Genomic DNA, 22,085 nt, shown 5'->3' on the forward strand with positions numbered 1-22,085 from the left:
GCTATCCCAGTCAGGCAGCAGAGGCAGGATGGTGAGGTGTTCAGATCGAGGCCAGCTCCCTGGGTTCTTAAAGGGCCACGTGCAAAAGAAGCAGAGGCAGTAGTGTTGGTTTGCCCCCACCCCGCGGATTTTCTTAGAAGAAAAAGGCAAACTCCAACTCGCTTTTAGTAAAAGAGAGCGGTGGCGAATATGGGTGAGGAAGTGGGTATGTGGTGGTTGGATGTGAGGGAGGGCAGAGTGAGGTGTGTGGAGGATGAGCTTCGGATGTGTATGAGAGTATGTGTGTGTTGTGTGTGGTAGCAGTGGGTGAGGCACAGAGAGTGAAAGTTACCTGCGTGTGAGGAACCCCACCTGACGCCCTTCCGCCATGGCAAAGTATTGGCGTATGTGTTTCACTTCCACTCGTATTGCCTACCAGTATTACCTATTTACTGTTTTCACTGCTCATCTCTGCCCATCTGCACGAACATTCTAAGCCCTCAGGCCACAGACAGGCTGCAAGAACATTCTAAGGGTGACAATTAAACACAGCCAGCTTCATGGCCTGGTGAGCCAGGAAAAAGACGTTTTACCTGGCTCAGGTATTGAATTTCAGCAATGTGAATATCCGAAAACCTGCCCGTATTGGAAAGGCACGTTGAGTGAAATTTTGAAAGCAATCCGTCCAGTGGTTTCGGAGTTAGAGCACGACTCACAAACGGACGGTTTGCTTTTTATATATATATAGAAGATTGTTTCCAATTTTTTGCCTGATCTGAGTTCTCTGTTTTGGCCTAAAAACGTTCTTCTCACCTGTGTATAGAATGAAGTGAGTTATGTGAGGAACTGGTAGTAGTAGATCCTAAAATCTATCCCCAAACAGCTGCTCCTATATAAACCTGAACTATTTAAAGTGGTGTCATAAGAGACTAATTTTCCAACTCTCTGGCTCTCCACTGTCCAGTCATCTCCTCCTCATAGTCCTTATGACCCCTCTGAACATTTCTAAATTTACTCTTTCAGTTCCAAAAAATGTGCTGTGTGAATTTCTTTATCAGTGGAGCTCCAGTGTTCGGAGAATTCCCTCTCATTTATAGGGCCCTTTACCTTCCCTTAAAGTGTTTTAACTTCTTCATTTGACAATTTCTGTCGCTGCCATTTCTTTTAGCAGGAATGTAACATACGTCAAACAGTCTCTGAGAATGGCAGCCCACCTGTTCCTAAGCACTTCATTGGGAGGGGACATTCCTCCAGCTTTTCTCGCGAGATAATTTGGGGATAATTTGGTTCCTACAACAATCCTGCAGGGCTCCAGCACGGATTTCCATTTTCATCTTTAAGATAACATTTTTTGAAATTGTCCCATGCACTTGTGCCATTGAAATCCCTTTCAGAATTTTTTTAAAAAATGTTTTATCTTAGCTGGGAGGCTATGTGGTCATCTGAACAGCTGAAAATATGAAATTAAAAACATTGCTTCTGGAAACCAGATCTCAGTATAAACTGCAGATAAATCACACAAACAAACACAGGTCTTTGCAGCCATTCTCCAGATTCAGCTGTGATTTTGGCATTCATAAAACCTTCAGCTGTTGCTCCAACACATAGACAGGAAGTTCATGGCTCTCATGGCCGTAGAACACAGATTGGATCTCTGGGGAGGAGACAGGAGAACCCAGAGTTGTGCGTCTTTTGCACAACTCCATGAAACAGAAAAGCCAGAACTAGTAATCTTCATTCACGTTTTATTGAACAGAACACTGGAACATACACACACAAACACACCTTAGAAGCAATGTGTGGAGGGACAAAGCGCCAAGATCCTAACCCTGGGACATCAGACAGCTCCTCTGGCAAGGAACGGGGCACTGAAGTCCACAGCACTGAGGTATTCCAGCCAGTCCTGCAGGGAAGGCGTTTCCTGAGAGGGCTGGAAGAAAGGTAAGTGGAAGGCACAGGCGTCAGGGACAGGAGAATCCCAGAAGCTCCCAGCAGCTGAACAGAGATGCTTTGGGATTTAAACTGTGGTCCACTTGCTGAAGACATTAGAAGTGTTCTAGTAATCTTACGCAATGTTGTCCCTACACCTCCGTGCCAGTCTGCCTTCTTGTCCCAAATTTCTTAGCTGTAAGGGACAGTGTGACGTCAGAAAGAACAGGAGAAAATGGCCCTGATTCCCAGATGAAAAGCTAAAGGTTTGCCAGTCATAGGAAGCCTCAAAATGCTTAATTGCCCCTAGAAATTGTACATGGGAATGTCACCACCAACCTCCCCAGTTGCCCCCCAAGTCCAGCCACCTTCTAAGACCTGTTGGCATGGTCAGCAATTAAGTGTCAGGGCTGCTGAGCCTCCAAGCCCTGAAAAGTAAACAGCCCAGAATGGCACCAAGACCATCTGCATGACCACCCTCGGGCAGACATTTCCCTCCCAACCGCAGCTCAGCCTGGGTTGCTTCCTCGGTTCTCCTGTCCTGGAGGCCGGCTGCTGGCACAGGAGAGGTCAGCAGAACCAACAGAAGCAGCACCAGACCAAGATCTGGGAGACCCAAGGTCAGTTCCCCATTTCACCCTGGAAGCTGATTGGGCGAACGAGGGCCAGTCTCACACGCTCAGCCTAACCCAACTCACGGGGCTGACGTGAGGATAAAATGGAATAATTTGGATTTGCAAGAGGTCGGATTTATATCCTGCTTTTCTTAACTGTCTCAAAGCAGCTTACAACCTCCATCCTTCCCTCTTCTCCCTCCCTCCCTCCCACCTACCTCACAGGGTGTTTGTTGTGAGGGGGGAAGGGCAAGGAGATTGTAAACCCCTTTGAGTCTCCTGCAGGAGAGAAAGGGAGGATATAAATCCAAACTCTTCTTCTTCTTCTTCTCACAACAGACACCTTGTGAGGGAGGTGAAACAGAGTTCTGAGAGAACCGTGGCTGGTCTAAGGTCACCCAGCAGACTTCAAGTGGAGGAGCGGGGAATCGAACCTGATTCTCCAAATTAGAATCCACCCACTCTTAACCACTGCACCACGCTGGCTGGAGAGGAGGATGAGACTGTCTGCTTCTGTGGGGCCCTCCTGAGGAGAAGAGCAGGGGACGAGAAACTGGACAAATGACCCCCCCCCTTTTTTGCACTCTTTACCCTGTTCAAGACCCCCCACCTCGTCCATCCGGTCAGGGCTGGCTCTAAATTTGGACGGACTCTTTAACAGAGAGCAGCCAGAGTCCTCCTTCCCCTCCGATGCCGGCCACCAGGACACCTGATCACACGTCCATTCCTGCTCCCCCACCTATGTACCCCTCCCACCTGCCTAGGCACCCTCTCCCCACGGCACCCCGCCAGCCCTTGCCTCAGTGGCACTGGGAGACGTGTGCTGCGGCCCTCGCTGTCCACGCATTCTTCCCTCGTCGCCCTGGGCAGCCCAGCTAGCTAGCAGCACGGGCAGGAGGCACGTCCACAAGGGAAGGAGAGGGAAGACCACGCAGGCAGGTGACAGGGGCACTGTGGGGGCGGTCCTGCCAGAAGCCCTTGGGCTATATTGGCACCAGCCCCACATTCACTACTAACCCTGACGACAGCCACGTCAACCGCGCCATGTTGGCTCTTGATGGAGAGCAGGCGGATCCCCCCGCTGGTTGGGTATCCCGGCTCCACGCAGAGGGTGCACGTGAAAGACGGCTTCAAGTAATGCAGCAGCCTCTTCTCTGGTTGCCAATCAATGGCAAAACTGTAGTTGGAGGTGCAGGGGGTGGAGGGAAGATTGAGAAACAGCAAACAAGTCAATGATTATATGCATGAAGAAATGGGGGGGGGGGTTCATCTGAAGACTCCCACCAACCTGGCACACCAACCCACTCCAGGCACAGAGAGCCAGTGTTCCCTTCAGCCCCATGTAGCAAGATGCCCCTGGCAAGACGCAGCCCTGCTGTCAGCACTCTGCGCAGTCCTACTTCCTGTACAGTTTCCAGGCACAAGGCGGACAGGACATGAACAGGAATAGATTTATTGGGTCAAATGCATTGGTTGCTTCCTTGCTGAACTTGCGACTGTTCTGGCCTGGGGGCCCAAGGCCACCCGGTCACGTCGGATCTCACCAGCAAAGCAGGGCCAGCTCTACTGAGCACGTGGACACAGGAGACAGCCAAGGAAATCCGGGGTCGCCATGCGGAGGCAGGCCAGATGGCAAACCACCTTTGAAGTTGTCTTGCTTTGACCTGCAGGGCCCACTGTCAGGATGCCATTGTTGGGGGGGGCGGGGGGGGGAATGCTTGGGCTTTGCAGGTGCTGGTTATCAGTTCCCCCGGCCTTGGAGCTCGCTGGCTGGGACAGGCCGCCAGGCTGGACTTTTCTGTCCGCTTGGTCCACATGCTGGGGCGGGATTTGCTACCACATATTATCAACTGCTTTGGGGCCTTTTCGCCAGAACGGTCTTTTGCTGTCTCTTTCGTGTATGCAATAAAAATCCTGGAACCCATCAAGTGAAACTATTGTCTGAACTTGGAGTTTGACACCCAGGCCCGTCTCATCTTGTCAGCTCTAGGAAGCTAACCAGGGTTGGCTGTGGCTACTATTTAGATGGGAGACCACCAAGCAAGCCCAGGGTTGCTATGCAGACGCAGGCAAGGGCAAAACACCTCTGCTAGTCCCTTGCTTTGAAAACCATACAGAGACGTCACAATTCAGCTGTGACTTGTGCATATTTGCACACCTGACTTGTAACCTTCATCCTGTTTTGCCTTCCCCACACGGATAAAGGCTGATGTTGCGTTCAGCATTTTTTTAAAGCCACTGTAAATAGAGATAGGAAGGTCTAAGGAGGATGAATGGAGGTTTTACAATTTGCCTCCAACAGGGGTCTGCAACCTGCGGCTCTCCAGATGTCCATGGACTACAATCCCCATCAGCCCAATTGGCCATGCTGGCAGAGGCTGATTGGATTTGTAGTCCATGGACATCTGGAGAGCCGCAGGTTGCAGACCCCCTTAAAAATTGAACTTGTATTGCCACCCCCAGGAGCAAAAGGAAGGGGAGCGTACAGGGGAATGCTGAGCTCTAGCTTGCAGTTGCTGTTGCGACGTCAGGCGCGTTGTGATCGAACAAAAGCCCACGTCACAGCCGCATCTCTTGAGAAAAAGAGGCCGGCCAAGGAGACATGAACCCAACAATTCACAAGAACAAAAATTGTAGGAATATTTGTTACTTGCACAGAACTGAGGTTACAGACCGTTGGAACCTCATATGAAGCTGTTCTCTACAAGCGCGGCTCGCGCTGCTGCTTATGGAGTCACATTTGCATTTCAAGCTTTCATCAACCGCCAGAGCGACAGGCTTACTACTGTATACTTCTTGCCCCACTGAGCACACACGTACAGCCCCACAAGAGAACCAGGAAAGCTGGCAGAAAGCCTAACAGAATGAATATGAATGGATTGCAAAATTGAATTATCCAAAAATTTTCAGCATCACAAATAGTAAAAAAAACCCTTCCTCAGCAGCACAAATTGGTAAAACATACACCAGGAAGTAAAATTAGTTAAAATACAAATTATCCCATTTCTGAACCTGAAAAAGAAGAAGAAATAGGAGGAATCCTGGATCGTCTTTGTCTAGGATGCTCGGGTCCTGGTGCCGACCTAGTTCTGTCCCCAAGACACCAGGACCCGAGCAGAGCATCCTAGCACACGGACAGTCCAGAAAATGGCAGATGAATTCACAAATCTCCTGTCATCTTTATCTTGAACAGGGTATAGAAGTGAGATTTTTGTAGGACGTTGTGAAGCAGAAAAAAGGCTGTCCAAGAGAAGTGCTGTCCCCGCCGAACTGTGAAATCTACGTTCCCTGAGGATACCAGAGTCCCTTTTGAAAGCTATTTTCTTCGAGGACGTTACAGTCCCTTTTGAAAACGCCACAAATCTCCGAAGACACATTCAAAGCCAGTAACGTAGTGGCAACTGGCCAGGTTGTGGATTTCTGACATTATATTAAGGATTCTCTTCTGCATTACATAAGAACATAAGAACAAGCCAGCTGGATCAGACCAGAGTCCATCTAGTCCAGCATTCTGCTACTCGCAATGGCCCACCAGGTGCCTTTGGGAGCTCACATGTAGGTGAAAGCAATGGCCTTCTGCTGCTGCTGCTGCTGCTCCTGAGCACCTGATCTGCTAAGGCATTTGCAATCTGAGATCAAAGAGGATCAAGATTGGTAGCCATAGATCAACTTCTCCTCCATAAATCTGTCCAAGCCCTTTTTAAAGCTATCCAGGTTAGTGGCCATCACCACCTCCTGTGGCAGCATATTCCAAACACCAATCACACGTTGCGTGAAGAAGTGTATTATTACTGCAGAAGTACTTTTGCTAAGTCTACTAACAGACTTTAAGCCTAGAGCACATGATCAGTTTATTTGGGTGTTGGAATTTGAACGAAACTTGATTTGAAGCATTTGCTGTACATTGTGCAAATATCACTAGTTCAGGAAAAATTGAGAGCATTCAATCATTCTGTCAGCTGCTTTTGTGCAATACTGGCTTCCGTTTCTACTCTGTTGCACACACACACCCGCTGTTTTCATATGACAGAGTGTGTGGAGGCCGTAGAGATCATCGCTGGACAGGTTGAGTCCTTCACGTCCACCCCGGCATGAGACCCGCAGCTCAGGCAAGAGGGCGGCTGACCCGCGCTCCACAGTCCTGCTTCAAGGTGGGAACGGCCCCGTCAACCACAAGCCCTACCAGTCAGCAGGACTGCCACTTCCACCAGGAAACAGCACTCAGAAAAGCCACAGATGGCTCCCGAGCCCCAGGCTGAGTGTCACAACTCTGTGCAGGCGGCTGATCCAGCTTCTCTGAAATCATCTGCTTGGTCAAGCAACAGTTCCTTAAAACCAAGCGGGGAATGGAACTCAGGGATTGCATCCAAAGCAGAGGCTGCTCCCCTCACGTGGGATGGACAATGTGGACATACCCTGTCTGAAAGGGACAAATTCCTGAATCGCCCTTGAATAAGCGCAGGGGGAAAGACATTACATCTGGCTCTTGTAAGAACCCAACGTTGCCTGGGCTCATCAATCAGTAATAAATATGAGGCCATCTTTCCAGTCATAAGATTGATGCCAAGGGATAAGGGGGAACAGACCGATCTTGCTTGACTAATTAAATATTGCTGTTCTTGGTCAAGCAAGTGGCGTAGGAGGTTAAGAGCTCGTGTATCTAATCTGGAGGAACCGGGTTTGATTCCCGGCTCTGCCGCCTGAGCTGTGGAGGCTTATCTGGGGAATTCAGATTAGCCTGTACACTCCCACACACACTCCCACACACGCCAGCTGGGTGACCTTGGGCTAGTCACAGCTTCTCGGAGCTCTCTCAGCCCCACCTACCTCACAGGGTGTTTGTTGTGAGGGGGGAAGGGCAAGGGGATTGTCAGCCCCTTTGAGTCTCCTGCAGGAGAGAAAGGGGGGATATAAATCCAAACTCTTCTTCTTCTTCTTTTAGTTGTTTAAAATATTTCTTTTGGTTCCCTCACGACTAGGTCCTCTAGGGCCAGACCCAATGAAGCAATTTTCCCATAATTTCCAGAGGAAATGAAGCAATTTTCCCATAATTTCCAGAGGCTGCTCTGCTCCCCTCACGTGGTGTCGCCGGCATCCAGGAGGGGCCTGGAGATCTCAGCGGTTCTCCATACAACAGAGATCACCCCTGGAAGAGGGGCTCAGTGGCATCATATTCTACTGGGGTCCCTTCTCTTCCTTACTCTGCCCTCCCGGGTTCCACTGGCAAATCTCCAGGAATTTCCAGACCCGAAACTGGCAACTACAGAGGCCTCCCATTCTCCCAGAATGTGAAGAGATTGTCAGAGAAAATGATCACTTTGGAGGGTGGGCTCTGGCACTGCACCCCGCTGACGTTCCTCCCCCCTCAAATTGCACCCCCAAACCTCCAGGAATTTCCCAATCCAGAATTGGCCACTTTTCCCTGCAGTGCTAAGCTGGGGGGGGGAGGAGCTGCCCTCTACCATTCGGAGGCCTGCAGCAGAATGGCAAAAGGCAGCACAGGCTGAGAACCCACCGGCTGTGCAGCGACTCAATCTCAGCCAAGAGCTGCGCCTGCTGCAAATAGCTGTCCTGAAGCTCCAGAAGGATGTCCTTGATGGTGCCGCTGGTGCCCACGGGGAGTGCCACCGACAGAGGGACAAAAGGACAGTCACACTGCAGAGGGGCAGGAGAGAGAGAGAGAGAGAGAGAGAGAGAAGTCGGTCAGGCCCAGCAAAGTACGTGCCCATTTGGACCAGCCACCCCCAATTCGCCCCCAACGCACTTGCAGTGAGATGTTGCCGTCCTCCCGCCAGTGTAGGCCCAACTTCAGGCTGTGGGGCTGGGCGGTCCCAGGTTGGGAACGGGAGGTCAGCTCGAGCTCGAGGTCAGTCTCCGAAACGTGAGTCAGTTTTACACCCTGCAGCGTCTCCAAGAAACACTGGAGATCTGAGATCCTGGGGGCAGAGGGGAGGAACAAACCAGGAGGAAAAGAGAACTTTGAGCGGGTGAACTCAAGACCCTTTATGGCGGGGTGATCAACAAGCCAAGGTCGAGATGGAGCACCTGGTCCTTTCCAGGCAGCCTGGGCAGCCACACCGCAGGATCCTTTTGCTGGCCTTCAAGCCCGACAGGGTCTTTTCAGCAGTTGCCCTCTGGCGACATCCAGGCAGGCACTCCGCCCACTTCCTGTCCATGGCTCCTATATCTGTTTGTGCTGATTCTGCATTATGCTGCTTTCGTCACTTGACTTTCACTACTGCGATCATTTGACTCTGCAACAGGTACCCGGAGGCTTCCTTGTTGCTGAAAAACCATTTCCACAATTAGCAAGTAATCAAAGTGAGGATCTGACACAGCTACGAGTGGGGCTGTGCGTATTCCACGTGGCCCGAATTTACTCTATTCCCGTGAGACAGGGGGAGGAATGAGCAAACAGGGAACTCCCAGCAAGTGGAAATGTTATTCAGCAACTCCTGTAGCACTTGAGTTTGTGCCCGCGCCAAGTCCCACACTTTTACCACCATGAGATACTGACCGTTAAATGCTCATATGGACTGGGACCAACATGCCATCAGAGCTGCCTCCTCCCATATAAGAAGAACATAAGAACATAAGAACAAGCCAGCTGGATCAGACCAGAGTCCATCTAGTCCAGCTCTCTGCTACTCGCAGTGGCCCACCAGGTGCCTTTGGGAGCTCACAGGCAGGATGTGAAAGCAATGGCCTTCTGCGGCTGTTGCTCCCGATCACCTGGTCTGTTAAGGCATTTGCAATCTCAGATCAGAGGATCAAGATTGGTAGCCATAAATCGACTTCTCCTCCATAAATCTGTCCAAGCCCCTTTTAAAGCTATCCAGGTTAGTGGCCATCACCACCTCCTGTGGCAGCATATTCCAAACACCAATCACACGTTGCATGAAGAAGTGTTTCCTTTTATTAGTCCTAATTCTTCCCCCCAGCATTTTCAATGAATGCCTCCTGGTTCTAGTATTGTGAGAAAGAGAGAAAAATTTCTCTCTGTCAACATTTTCTACCCCATGCATAATTTTATAGACTTCAATCATATCCCCCCTCAGACGTCTCCTCTCCAAACTAAAGAGTCCCAAACGCTGCAGCCTCTCCTCATAGGGAAGGTGCTCCAGTCCCTCAATCATCCTCGTTGCCCTTCTCTGCACATATGAACCTACCCACTCTCTGCAGCCACGCTTGGAAGCCCTGCTCCGGTCGCCCCGCCCACCTGAGACTAGACAGGTCGTGACCCGCAAAGGGTCTTCTCAGTCATGGCACCCAACTGGCAACTCCCTCGCCAGGGAGATTCATCTACCTCTATCGGTGTCTTTCGCCCGCATGCGAAGACTTTAAAAAACATATCTTTAAATTAATTTTCTCATTATAATTGGCAGGTCCAAAGGAAATACAAAACAGAAAAAAAGGAAAAAGGAAAAAATAGCACAGCTACCGAAGAACTGTTCGGGCATCAATGCTAACAAACTGGATCTCAAAATGACAAAGCTGATATCATTAGAGAGAACATGATCCCGTTTTAAAATCCACGCCCTTCTGACCTTTGGCCACGCGGAAGACTTCTTGTCTCATCTGGCAAACCTGCAAGAACCATCCCTGCAAAAACCATTCTAGTGCTGCATTACTGGATTATTTTATCACTTTTTAACGGTATTGTTAATTGCTTAAATGTTTCAAGGCTCCTGTTTGCTGCCTTGTGGTCCCTGATTTGGGTAGAAGGACAGGCATCAACCGTTTTGAATAAATACACAAGGGCTCGGAGTCTTGCAGAATTGCAGCTACTCCTTTTTAAATTAAAAAAGTGGCGTTCCTACACTGCCCCAACAGAGCACGCCTGTGATTTTGTACCCGGCCCTTTAAATGCCAACCTCTGATTCTGAGCAGCCCTGCCCCCCAAACACTCACGTCTGCGCCTTCTGCCGCCAATCGCCAGCCTGGAGCTCCTGCTCTTCCAGCTCTCCCTGAAGGCGCTGCAGTTCCTCCTGGTATCTCTGCAGCCTGCCCTGCTTTTCCACCACCCGCCCTTCCATCTGCTCGCACAGCTTCCGCAAACGCTCCTGCAGGGGAACAGCAACTTGGGTTAGGCCCAGGGACCCTCGCCCGCCATCCCCCAAGCTGGATTAGGAAACATCTGCATCGTCACCTGTTCCTCGAGATGCCGCTCTTGAGCGTTCTTCACCTTCTCCTCCATTTCCTGTTTCTGCAAAGGAAATACGAAGTTGAAACCAGCCCAGGTGAAACAGAAACAACCAGGTCACACTAACGGATAACTGAGAATCCACTACTTGCCCCAGTGGAGTTGCTGACGTGACTTTGTCCTGACAAAACTCAATTTTCCCATTGAGACTTTTTGGGTCTCAAGAGGAACTGGAGGTTTTAACTGCGCCATCAAAACGCATCTGAAGCCAAACTAGCTGTCCTCATTCACTAGCTTCCTGCTTCTGGGAGGAAGCTAAATTTGACCCTGTTTCAAACACAACTCACACAAAGTTCTTTTCCAAACAAGTCGACCCAGAGGGAACCAGCAGTCAGAATCCTTATTTGTTATTCCATCTTGAATCACAGCCAGGTTTTACTATCTGTGACTTGGAGTTCAGTTGTGATTCTGCATCAGCCAGAGAGCTAATCACTCAGTCTAAATCCCCCCCTCTGGCTTATGGCTAGGGACCATGACCGAGTCCTATATTTGGTTAACATGACCACATAGTCTCAGAGTAGCTTCTATAACAATTAGATTTCAAACTATGCCAACAGCCCTGTTAGCTGGACACGAGGCCCAAACTTGGACACAAGGCCCAAACTTACCGCATTGTATGTCATATTGTTCCCTCTAAAAAGAACCCAGACACAAATTTCTTGCTGCCGTTTTAACAAAATTTTTAGTGACTTGGAAAAGCTTTCCTTTCTCATTTCTGATCATCGGCCTTCAGTTTCCTATAAAACGTTTCTTTTTTGCTCTGGCAGCTAAGAAAATTTCAGCCAGGGCTGCATCTAATTTACCTGTGTTTGATTTTAAAATCTGTTTTTGTATGTGATTTTATCTGTTTTAAAGTTATATTTGATTTTATTGGTGGTCATTGAAACCATTTGATTGTAACAGCCTTTGGGCATCGATATACTATGCCTGTACCTGTTTCTCTCTCTCAAACTAGAACCTCTGACCTCTGTCATCATTATGTCTAACATCCCTCCTTTCACAGGGATTCACAATGGAACATTTTACAATTGGTTTGCCTGCTGCAAACACACACACACACATACACACACAGCCCCAAAGAGATACACCCCTTTGTGATTTTGGTTAACAGCCCCTCTGCAAAATAATCTAACAGAAAAATGTTGTGCTGGAATAAAAATCTTTACATTGCAACTGGGCTCGGATTCCATTTGCCTGTTAAGAACATTAGAAGAGCCCAACTGCATCCTGTCTCCTACAGGGGCCAATCAGTTCCTCTAGAGATCTAACAACAAGAAGACATAGAGGCTTCCTCTGAGGTTGCCTCCTGGCACTGGGATTCACAGGTTTACTGCTTGAAAACATGGAGGTTCCCTTTAGTCACCATGGCTAGTAGCCAGTGACTAGACCTCTCTTCCATGAATCTGTCTAATCCAGGCTGGAGAGCCAGCAGGGTATAGTGGCAAGAGTGGGGGACTCTCATATGGAGAACTGGTTTGATTCTCCACTCCTCCACATGAGTGGTGAAGTCTTATCTGGTGGACTGGATTTGTTTCCCCACTCCTCCACACAAAGCCTGCTGGGTGACCTTGGGCCAGTCACAGTTCTCTCAGAACTCTCTCAGCCCCACCCACCTTCCAAGGTGCCTGCTGTGGGGAGAGGAAGGGAAAGGAGTTTGTCAGCTGCTTTGAGACCAATCACAGTTGAGAAAAGCAGGGTACCAATCCAGACTCCTCCTCTTCTGCTTCTTTTCCTTTTAAAACTGTATATGGGTGTGGTCCTTACTACATCCTTTGACTGCAAATTCCACATTTGAATTACTCGCTGTGTAAAGAAGTATTCCCATTTGTCCATCGTGGATCTACTGCCCATTCACTTCATTGGATGCCCTCCAGTTCTAGTATTACGGTAGAAGGGCAAAAAGCTTTTCTCCACCCCGGCACAATTTTATGAACCTCGATCACCCCCCTGGATCATCTCTCATCTGAAACGTCTCTGGCGCTCCAGCTTCTCCTCCCAGGGCAGGTGCTCCAACCTCCTAATCCTCTTGGTTGCACTCTTCTCCACTCCCCCCCCCCACCTTTTTAGTGTCCTTTTTGAGATGTTCAACGTAGGTGCCACCATGGCTCCAAAATCTCCCATGGGGAATTGCAGGGACAGGTGCCCCAAGAGCTGCAGGCAAAAAGAGGACAGATACTCTGAAGCTGACCTGGAAAAAATCAGGGGTGCAGAGAAACGAGAACACAGGAAATTTGAGAGCAGAGAGCCATTTTATCAACCACAAACAACACTACTAGGAACAGGCTTAAGTGTTTAAAGGAAAGGATTCCCAACATTTTCAAGACTGCAGGTACCTTGTGAACGCTACACAAAATGTCAGGGAAGGAGGTTATGCATAGGTCTCAGAGTAACTCTTCAACAGTAGACCTCACCTGGAATATTGTGTACAGTTCTGGGCAATTCAAGAAGGATATTGACAAGCTGGAACGGGTCCAGAGGAGGGCAACAAAAATGGTAAAAGGCCTGGAGTCCATGCCCTACGAAGAGAGGCTTAGGGACCTGGGGGTGTTTAGTCTGGAGAAGCGAAGGTCAAGGGGGGACATGATAGCCATGTTTACATATTTGAAGGGATGTCATGTCGAAGAGGGAGCAAGCTTGTTTTCTGCTGCTTCGGAGACTGGGACAAGGAGTAATTGATTCAAGGGGCAGGAAAAGAGATTCCACCTAAGCATTAGGAAGAACTTCCTGACCATCAGGGCTGTTCGACAGTGGAATGCGCTGCCTTGGAGAGTGGTGGAGTCTCCTCCTTTGGAGGTTTTTTAACAGAGGCTGGATGAACATAGGTTGGGAGTGCTTTGTGTGTTCCTGCGTCACAGAGGGTTGGACTTGATGGCCCTTGGGGTCTCTTCCAACTCTCTAGAATATCTATGAACATTCTAAGGACAAATGCTCTGTTGTTTACTGCAGGATTATCTCTTTTTTTTTTTTTTTTAAAATGGAAGCTTTCATTGTTTAAGAAGAAGAAGAAGAAGAGTTTGGATTTATATCCCCCCTTTCTCTCCTGCAGGAGACTCAAAGGGGCTTACAATCTCCTTGCCCTTCCCCCCTCACAACAAACACCCTGGGAGGTAGGTGAGGCTGAGAGAGCTCTGAAGAACTGTGACTAGCCCAAGGTCACCCAGCTGGCATGTGTGGGAGTGTACAGGCTAATCTGAATTCCCCAGATAAGCCTCCACAGCTCAGGTGGCAGAGCTGGGAATCAAACCCAGTTCCTCCAGATTAGATACACGAGCTCTTAACCTCCTACGCCACTGCTGCTCCCTTAAGAATGTTTCCTTGCATGCGCACTGCTTATCAGAAGCCCTGCTGTGCAAAAGACCCACCCACTCTCCAAAACACTTGGTGGGCAGTATGATGCCCGGGGCACTATGTTGGGGTTCCCGGATTTAAGGGGTTTTTGTGGATGCTGGAAATCACCTTCTTGCCTTAACCAAAAACTGGGGATCTCAGCCCTGTTCCCCCCCACAGTCCTGAATCAAAAGGCACAGAGACCTTGGTTCTGTAGCGCCCCAGCACCTCTTCCAAGAGCTTGGCCTTGCAGCGCGCTTCCTCAAGTCTGGCCAGGGTTTGGGGTACAGCCTCCCGGATGGCCTCAACCTTATCCTGGTACTCCGCCTTGAGGGCCTTCCACTGCTGCTTGGCTTCGGCCATCTCGTTTCCTGCAACAGAGAACTTATACTGACTGACGTTTTTATTGCATTTTTAACTATGTACAATACCCTGGGGAAGGCAGGGTATTAAATCAAATTGATGATGATGATGATGATGATGATGATGATGATGATGATGATGATGATGATGATGATGATGATGATGATGATAGAAAAGCTTCTGAACTGCAGGCTCAGTGTCAGAAGCAGGACCTGGGAAAACTCGGCTCCGATCAGGAAACCAGTCTCATTATGAGCAGTGAGAATGGTTTCTTTTGACCACGGTATTCCTGACAGTGGGGGGCAAATCGCCCTCTGGATGCAGCATGAACCCAGTGTGTAGTTAAGGTAAGCAATTTACCCCACTGGAGGGGCAGAACCGACAGCAGGTGGACGCGGCCATCCTCTGGAACAGCCAGACGCAGCATTGGGCGCAACGTCCGTCCTGACAGGACAGCAAGGGCATTCCCAAGGAGCTCAGTCTGCTCCCACTTGGCCTTTCACGCCACAGGCCCTGTAGCCAGTGCCTCAGACTTGTGCTTCCCAAAAGGGGGATTGTAAATTAGCTTAGCCCCATGGAGGGCTTTCAGGCAGGCAGGGAGGTTTGGGGGGATTTTTGCCTCCTCTCTGGAGGTGGCAACGCAGCAGCAGTGCCACCCCCGGCCATCTCGGACTTTGGGTGGGGCTGCCAGAGCAGAATTCTCCAACTTTGTGGAACAGGCATATCCAGTTGACTGCTGAAAGAAAAGTCACCAGCATTTCAGTCCAGCCCAGTCCAAGTAGAGCCACAGAGTACTTTCCAGATAGGCTCTTGAAAAAAAACCCTATCCCCCAGAAAAGTGGTATAAATAGGGTTGTAGGGAGTGCAGCCCCAAACCCAGGGACTTGGGATAAGTCCAACTGCATTGCATGAGATTTCCTACAGAATATATGCAGAAACCAGACTGTTGGTGATAGGAAGCAGCACCATGTCACAGCCCCCTTATGACAGCGACTCCACAGAGTTACAAGCCAGAGGTGAATGCAGGTGCTTTGCCGTGGCCTGCCTCTGTGTAGCGACCTTGGATCTCCTTTGTGATCTCCCATCCAAGAACTAACCAGGGCTGACCCTCCTTAGCTTCTGAGATCTAGGTCAGGATATTGAGGAAGAAGAAGAAGAGGAAGAAGAAGAGGAGGAGTAGGAGGAGTAGTTTGGATTTATATCCCTCCTTTCTCTCCTGAAGGAGACTCAAAGGGGCTGACAATCTCCTTGCCCTTCCCCCCTCACAACAAACACCCTGTGAGGTGGGTGGGGCTGAGAGAGCTCCGAAAAGCTGTGACTAGCCCAAGGTCACCCAGCTGGCATGTGTGGGAGTGCACAGGCTAATCTGAATTCCCCAGATAAGCCTCCACAGCTCAGGCGGCAGAGCTGGGAATCAAACCCGGTTCCTCCAGATCAGAGTGCACCTGCTCTTAACTACTACGTCACTGCTGCTGCTTGGACTGCTATACTCTGTTCCACAGAAAAATGACAGTTCAGTCAGTTGAGGTGCAGTGTCTGAGAAAACTGCATGCTTCCACAGTAGGATATAGTCCTGAACGAATATGAAAATTATCAGTCAATATTTACCCCACTGGAGGCAGTAAATGTCGTCAAAGCCAATATTTTGTGCATAGTTGGACATGGTACTTTGATACAAGAGCATTTATGCCAAAATGTATTTTTTACTTTCAAACGGACCAGGGAAGAAGGGCTGGGCAGGCACTAGGACCCAGGCGGAGCATTTAACAACAAAGAAGGTCTGGCCTGCTTTGTTCTGTGGCAGAGGAATATACAATCCTACCATCACCTTTCTGTGGAACAGAGTACAGCAGATACAAAAGATATTCAACCAGCCAGAGAAACACTTTTTGCAAAATCCACTTCAAGTTCTTTTGAAGTACTCCTAACTAGAAGAACCCTTCACCCCCGCATCAATGTTTACACCCAGACACCAGCCACCAACAGAGCCGCAGCAGCAATACTCACGAACACCCGAGCAAGAGGCATCTTGGAATCCAGGGGCCGAATCCAGGAAATCCAGGAGGAACTTCACCACCTGCAGCTGCCAGAAGAGCAGCTTCTGCGTCTTTCTAGTGTTCTGGGAATCATACCACGAAGGGAGGATTGGAATCAGCACCCAGTGAACAACATAAGGAGGTCCCGTCCCCTCCATTTCTTTGAGCCTGCCACACCATAAGCCAACACTCCCTAGCACAACGGCTTCCCAAACATTTTTGGGTCTGCGGGCACCTTTGGAATTCTGATACAGGGTGATGGGTGTAGCCACAAAATGGCTGCCACAGGAGGCACATTCTCTCTCTCTCTCTCATACACACACACACACACCCCGAAGAAGCAAAAGGAAAGAACGCAATTTTTTAAAAAATACACTGGGAAAGATGAGCAAGTGGGAAAGATGAGCAAGTGAGAAAATAAACTTAACGCGGTGGCAGCCGCTGCCGCTAAACAGTTACTGTATATACTCGAGTATAAGCTGAGGCACCTAATTTTACTGCAAAAAACTGGGAAATTTATTGACTCGAGTATAAGCCTTTGAACTTGACTCAGTTGCAGCTAAAAACAGAAGATTTGGGAGCAAGATGAGATAGAGTTGCTTAACAGAGTTTGCATCAGGGATGAGCAGCTTTCCAGCACTCTAGGAACACAAATGAACCACTGTTTCCCTCCAAATGTAGAATAATTCTAGGATTCATAGACATGCCAGCCTAAACTTTGCTCCAAAGAAAGTCTTTGTCTTCAGCAACATCAGTATTTGGCAGTAAACTACTGTATGAAGAACTGTATTCATCTAGAATGCAACGCACCAATAACCCTTAGGAGAGAAATGCCTCTGTTTCTTTTAGCACACACACACACACACCCTAGTTGTAATGCTGTGCAGGCTGTCCTTACAGCTTGTTTTTACGGCTCTCTGGTGAGTTAGAAAAAAAGCAGCAACATGCTTACCGGATCCCCACAGCAGCCCCAGCTCCGGCCACCATCTTGGAATTACCGTACATATTCGAGTATAAGCCAAGAGGGGCTTTTCCAGCATTAAAAAATGTGCTGAAAAAGTCAGCTTATACTCGAGTATATACGGTATTCTAATCTGCACGGCCAATCAGAAGCCCTGCTGAAAGCAGTCTCCCCTGATGCCAGTCACTTCCTGCAAACAGCCGGCAGGTCCTATGTAAGGTTTTGGCAGGAGCACGTGTTGGGGATACCTGCCCTAGGAGGTCAAAAGGGGACTGCCACTCACCACAGCATGCTCAGTCCAGACTTTGGTGGGCAACTCAGCCCTCGCCCCATCTTTGTTGTGGTCCTCAAAGGCAAGTGCGTCCTTCAGCCGAGTCAGGAGCCTGAAGAGGGCATAAGCAATGGAAATAGAGAGAGACACTAGAACGGCGAGTTTCAAACTTTACATTCTGTTGAGAATCTTGGTACTGAGTTCTACAGAAAGGGACAGCAGTACATGGGGAGAGGTTCCCAGGGCAATGGTCTTCAACCCAAGGATCAGAACCCTTGGGGATCTCCCGGAGGGGTTGCAAGATTCTGCAGAGCTGCCAGTTTTGAGAGAACCTGCTACCCAGAATACAAAAGCATCCAGCCTTCTGTCTCATGTTGCAGAGTCCTGATAAGAGCAACCACATAGAAAAGAGACAGAATTCCTATACTGAGTGGAGAAAACCAAAAGTCACCACCCTAGCATCTCTCCCAGGGCCTGGTATGCGTTTCCTGGCCCTACGTCTTTGGGTCCTAGCCTCCATACCACTTTGGTCATAATGCTGCTTCTCCCCCTTCCTGTCACATGACTTCCTGCAATGCTTGCAGAGTGGTGGGGTTCTTGGCTGCATGCAGAATTCATGCAGGTATTCACCAAGCATTTTAGACTTGGCTGCTACCCTGTTTTGACAGAGCTCACTTCCTACAAGATTTTTCCACTGTGGCTAACTTTAGGTGGAGGCTAGGCTCCTCTTGGTCTCCAGACTGAGCTCAGTTCTCCTAGAGGGGACGGCAACTTAAGAGGGGACGGCATCACTGCGGAGTTCAGGCACCAAACTCAGCCATGTCCACACACCCCTCCAAAATCGCCAGGAATTCCCCGGGCCAGTATTGGCAACGGTAACAATGGCTATACCTTCCCAAGGAAAATCACCATGCCCACAACTTCCCGTTTGCCATGATAGCTTGCTTGCCATCACTTCTCCTCGTCTAATCATTTAAGGGACCAGGTTGCCAACCTTCAGGTACAGCCTGGTGTTCTCCTAGAACCGTGGTGGCGAACCTTTGGCACTCCAGATGTTATGGACTACAATTCCCATCAGCCCCCGCCAGCATGGCCAATTGGCCATCCTGGCAGGGGCTGATGGGAATTGTAGTCCATAACATATGGAGTGCCAAAGGTTCGCCACCACTGTCCTAGAATCACAAACCATCCCCTGGAGAAAATGTCACCTCTGGAAAGCAGACTCTATAGCATAATAGATGGTCTAGGGCAGTGGTGGCAAACCTATGGACTACAATTCCCATCAGCCTCTGCCACATGGTCAATTGGCCATGCTGGCAGAGATTGATGGGAACTGAAGTCCATGAACATCTGGAGTGCCATAGGTTCGCTCGCCACCATGGGTCTAGGGCCGTGGTGGCGAACCTTCAGCACTCCAGATGTTATGGACTACAATTCCCATCAGCCAATTGGCCATGCTGGCAGGGGCTGATGGGAATTGTAGTCCATAACATCTGGAGTGCCAAAGGTTCGCCACCACTGGTCTAGGGGAAATCCCTACAGTATGGTCTAGTGGTTAAGTGCAGAGGACTTCACAGGTTTGGTTCCCAAGAGTGGGGGACTCTAATCTGGTGACCCAGGTTTGTTTTCCTGCTCCTTTCCCTGCAGCCGGCTGGGAGACCTTCAGCCAGGTCTCCCTGAACTCTCTCAGTCGCACCTACTTCACAAAGTGTCTGTTGTGGGGAAGGCCATTGTAAGCTGCTTTGAGACCCCTTAAAGGTAGAGAAAAGTGGGGCATAAAAACCCACTCTTCCTTTTCTTATCCCCAGATTCCGCCTGCTGCAGGCGCTGTCCCCAAATGTCCAGGAATGTCCCAGGTCAGAGACAGCAACTCTACAAAGAGCCTGACTTTCTGGAATGCAGGACCAGCATGGTACAAGAGCATTTGCCTAGGAGGTGTTGCGAGCCCAAGTTCAAATCCTCCACTCTGCCATGATCAGCATTGCCAGCTCTGAATTGGGAAAACCGGAAGATTTCTGCAGATGCAGCCTGGAGAGAGCAGAATTTGGGGGGGGGAGAGGAAGCTCAGCAGGGCGCAGTGCCATTTTCTCCAGGGAAACTGATCTTGATCATTAGTAGATAAACTGTCACAGTGGGAGATCTCCAGGGTGGAGGTTGGCAGCCCTAGCCACGCAAACTCTTGGGCCAGTCGCGCACTCTCAGCCTAGCCTACCTCATGAGGCGGGGGTTAACGGGTTCTATCAGAACAGCAAGATGCTTGAGGTCCCCTCTGGGGAGAAAGCCGGGATAAAAATGAGGTGGGCAAATAAACGAAGTAGTAAGTAAATGAGTCAGTAGAAGACAAACGGGAGGGACCCTCTTCTGCGTGTTTGTTCGATTGTGATAGAGCGACCGTGGGCCAGCCTTGTCTTGCTGCAGCATAAATGGCTAAGCGTGCTCCACCAGGGCACATTAGAAGCCATGTGAAGAAGCACATCCCCCCCTCCTAATACGTCTAATGGAAGAGTCCAGGGAAAGCGACCTTAGGAAAGTACCACTATTCCCCCCGGGAGGGGGGAGATGCCGGGAAGAAAAACAACCAACGGCCCCGCTCCACAAGGCGCAGTCCGGACTAGCTCACCGGGCAGCCGCTCCCGCCGCCTCCGCCGCGCTCCGCTCCATCTTTTCCCTGACACACACACACACACACAAACAAACCCCTATTTTGCCTCCTCGCGCCCTTTTATTCAATTCTTTCTTCCGCCCTTGCAGCCAATCGACTTTCGGGATGCCAAACGCAACCCCCGCCCTAATGGCGTAATGCTGCAAAGCGATTGGACGGGAGGTCAGCCGAATAAGCCGTTCGCGGCCGCCATCTTGGGAAGGTCTGCCAGGGGAGGAGGGACCGGATGGAATGTCGGCGTCTCTTCCGGTTTTTGTTGGAATGCCCCCCTCCCCCCACCGGCCCTTGGGACCCCCAAATGCTAATGAGTTACGTGAGACTGCAGGGTCGCCCCCCCCCCTTGTGCAGATAATGGGATCCCTCTTTTGCATCTTCCCTTGAAAGTAAACCCCATTGAACTCAATTGGGCTTTCCCTCAAGCAAGTGCAGACGACAGCGTGACATCCAGGGCCAGCATGGTGTGCAATGATTGGAGTGCTGGAATTAGGATCTGGGAACCACAGGCTCAGATCTCCATTTTGTCCTGGAAAGGGACTGGGTGGCCTTGAGCCACAGGCAAACCCTCAGCCAAATCTACCTCATAGGGTTGTCGTTAGGATAAAATGGAGCAGAGAAGAACCACAAAGCAGTTTGGGTCCCACCGAGAGCCAGTGCGGCGTAGTGGTTAAGAGTGGTGGACTCTAATCTGGATAACTGGGTTTGATTCCCCCTCTCCCGCATGAGCGGTGGACATTGAGCTGGTGAACTGGGTTTGTTTCCCCACTCCTCCACATGAAGCCTCCTGGGTGACCTCAGACCAGTCACAGTTCTCTCGGAACTCTCTCAGCCCCATCTACCTCACAGGGTGCCTGTTGTAGGGAGAGGAAAGAAAGGCGTTTGTCAGCCACTTTGAGTCTCCTTACAGGAGGGCAAAGCAAGATATAAATCCAAACGCTTCAGCGCTTCTTGGGGGGGGGGGGGGATGCAGGGTATAAGTGAAATAAGTGAATAAATAAAATTGCAGAGCAATTGCAGAGCAAACGACTTTCAGAGATCTGCAGGACCATCCCATCCTCCAGTCTTACTGTTCTTCACTTCAAAGAGCTTTAGACTACTTTTTGAGTCTGCAGGCACATTTGAAATTCTCACACACTTGGTGCAGTGGTGGGATCCAAAAATTTTAGTAACAGGTTCCCATGGTGGTGGGATTCAAACTGTGGCGTAGCGCCAATGGGGTTGGGCGGGGCACGACAGGGACGGGGCATTGCTGGGCGGGGCTGTGGCAAGGACGCAGCCGCTGCGCCGGTCCTTGAGTGGGAAACGAATGCACGCAGGCGCAGGCTGCCACGCACACTGGTGCACCTCCTGCTAGACTGCTTCAAGTTCTGCGTGCTACTGCTGAGGAGTGGAGGAGGGGCGTAACTAAGGCAAAAATCACGTGGCAAAATCACCAATTAGTAAGCCCCTCTCGGCACACACAAATAATTAGTAACCTACTCTTGGGAACCTGTGAGAACCTGCTGGATCCCACCTCTGACGTGGTGGGTGCAGTGCCAAAATGGCTGCCACAGGAGGCGGAGCCAGCCGCAAAATGGAGCTGGGTATGTTTAGTCTGGAGAAGGGAAGGCTACGAGGTGACACGATGGCCATGTCTAAATATTTGAAGGGATGCCATGTTGAAGAGGGAGCAAGATTGTTTTCTGCTGCTCCAGAGATTGGGACCAGGAGTAATGGATTCAAGGGGCAGGATTCCACCTACAC

The 22,085-nt window shown here is 49.9% G+C and overlaps 1 protein-coding gene across 2 annotated transcripts; it reads right to left on the reverse strand.

Annotated features, from left to right (window-relative positions):
* Positions 1-1,707: 1,707 nt before the first annotated feature.
* LOC125428047 (ZW10 interactor-like) lies at positions 1,708-20,477 on the reverse strand. 2 transcript variants are annotated; one of them, XM_048487623.1, is made up of 11 exons: positions 20,304-20,477; positions 17,696-17,795; positions 16,423-16,534; positions 14,257-14,423; positions 12,785-12,913; positions 10,672-10,728; positions 10,434-10,585; positions 8,287-8,458; positions 8,038-8,177; positions 3,540-3,699; positions 1,708-1,909 (listed from the first exon to the last, which is right to left on the reverse strand). In XM_048487623.1, exons 1-11 carry the CDS (start codon positions 20,342-20,344, stop codon positions 1,817-1,819), a joined length of 1,323 nt encoding a protein of 440 aa, XP_048343580.1. In that variant the 5' UTR covers positions 20,345-20,477; the 3' UTR covers positions 1,708-1,816. The 2 variants fall into 2 exon arrangements, with proteins under 2 accessions (XP_048343580.1, XP_048343581.1); XM_048487624.1 differs by lacking the exon at positions 12,785-12,913 and having other exon boundaries at positions 20,304-20,453.
* Positions 20,478-22,085: the final 1,608 nt, after the last annotated feature.

Source organism: Sphaerodactylus townsendi, linkage group LG03 (genome assembly GCF_021028975.2).
Source record: "Sphaerodactylus townsendi isolate TG3544 linkage group LG03, MPM_Stown_v2.3, whole genome shotgun sequence".
NCBI lineage: Eukaryota > Metazoa > Chordata > Lepidosauria > Squamata > Sphaerodactylidae > Sphaerodactylus > Sphaerodactylus townsendi.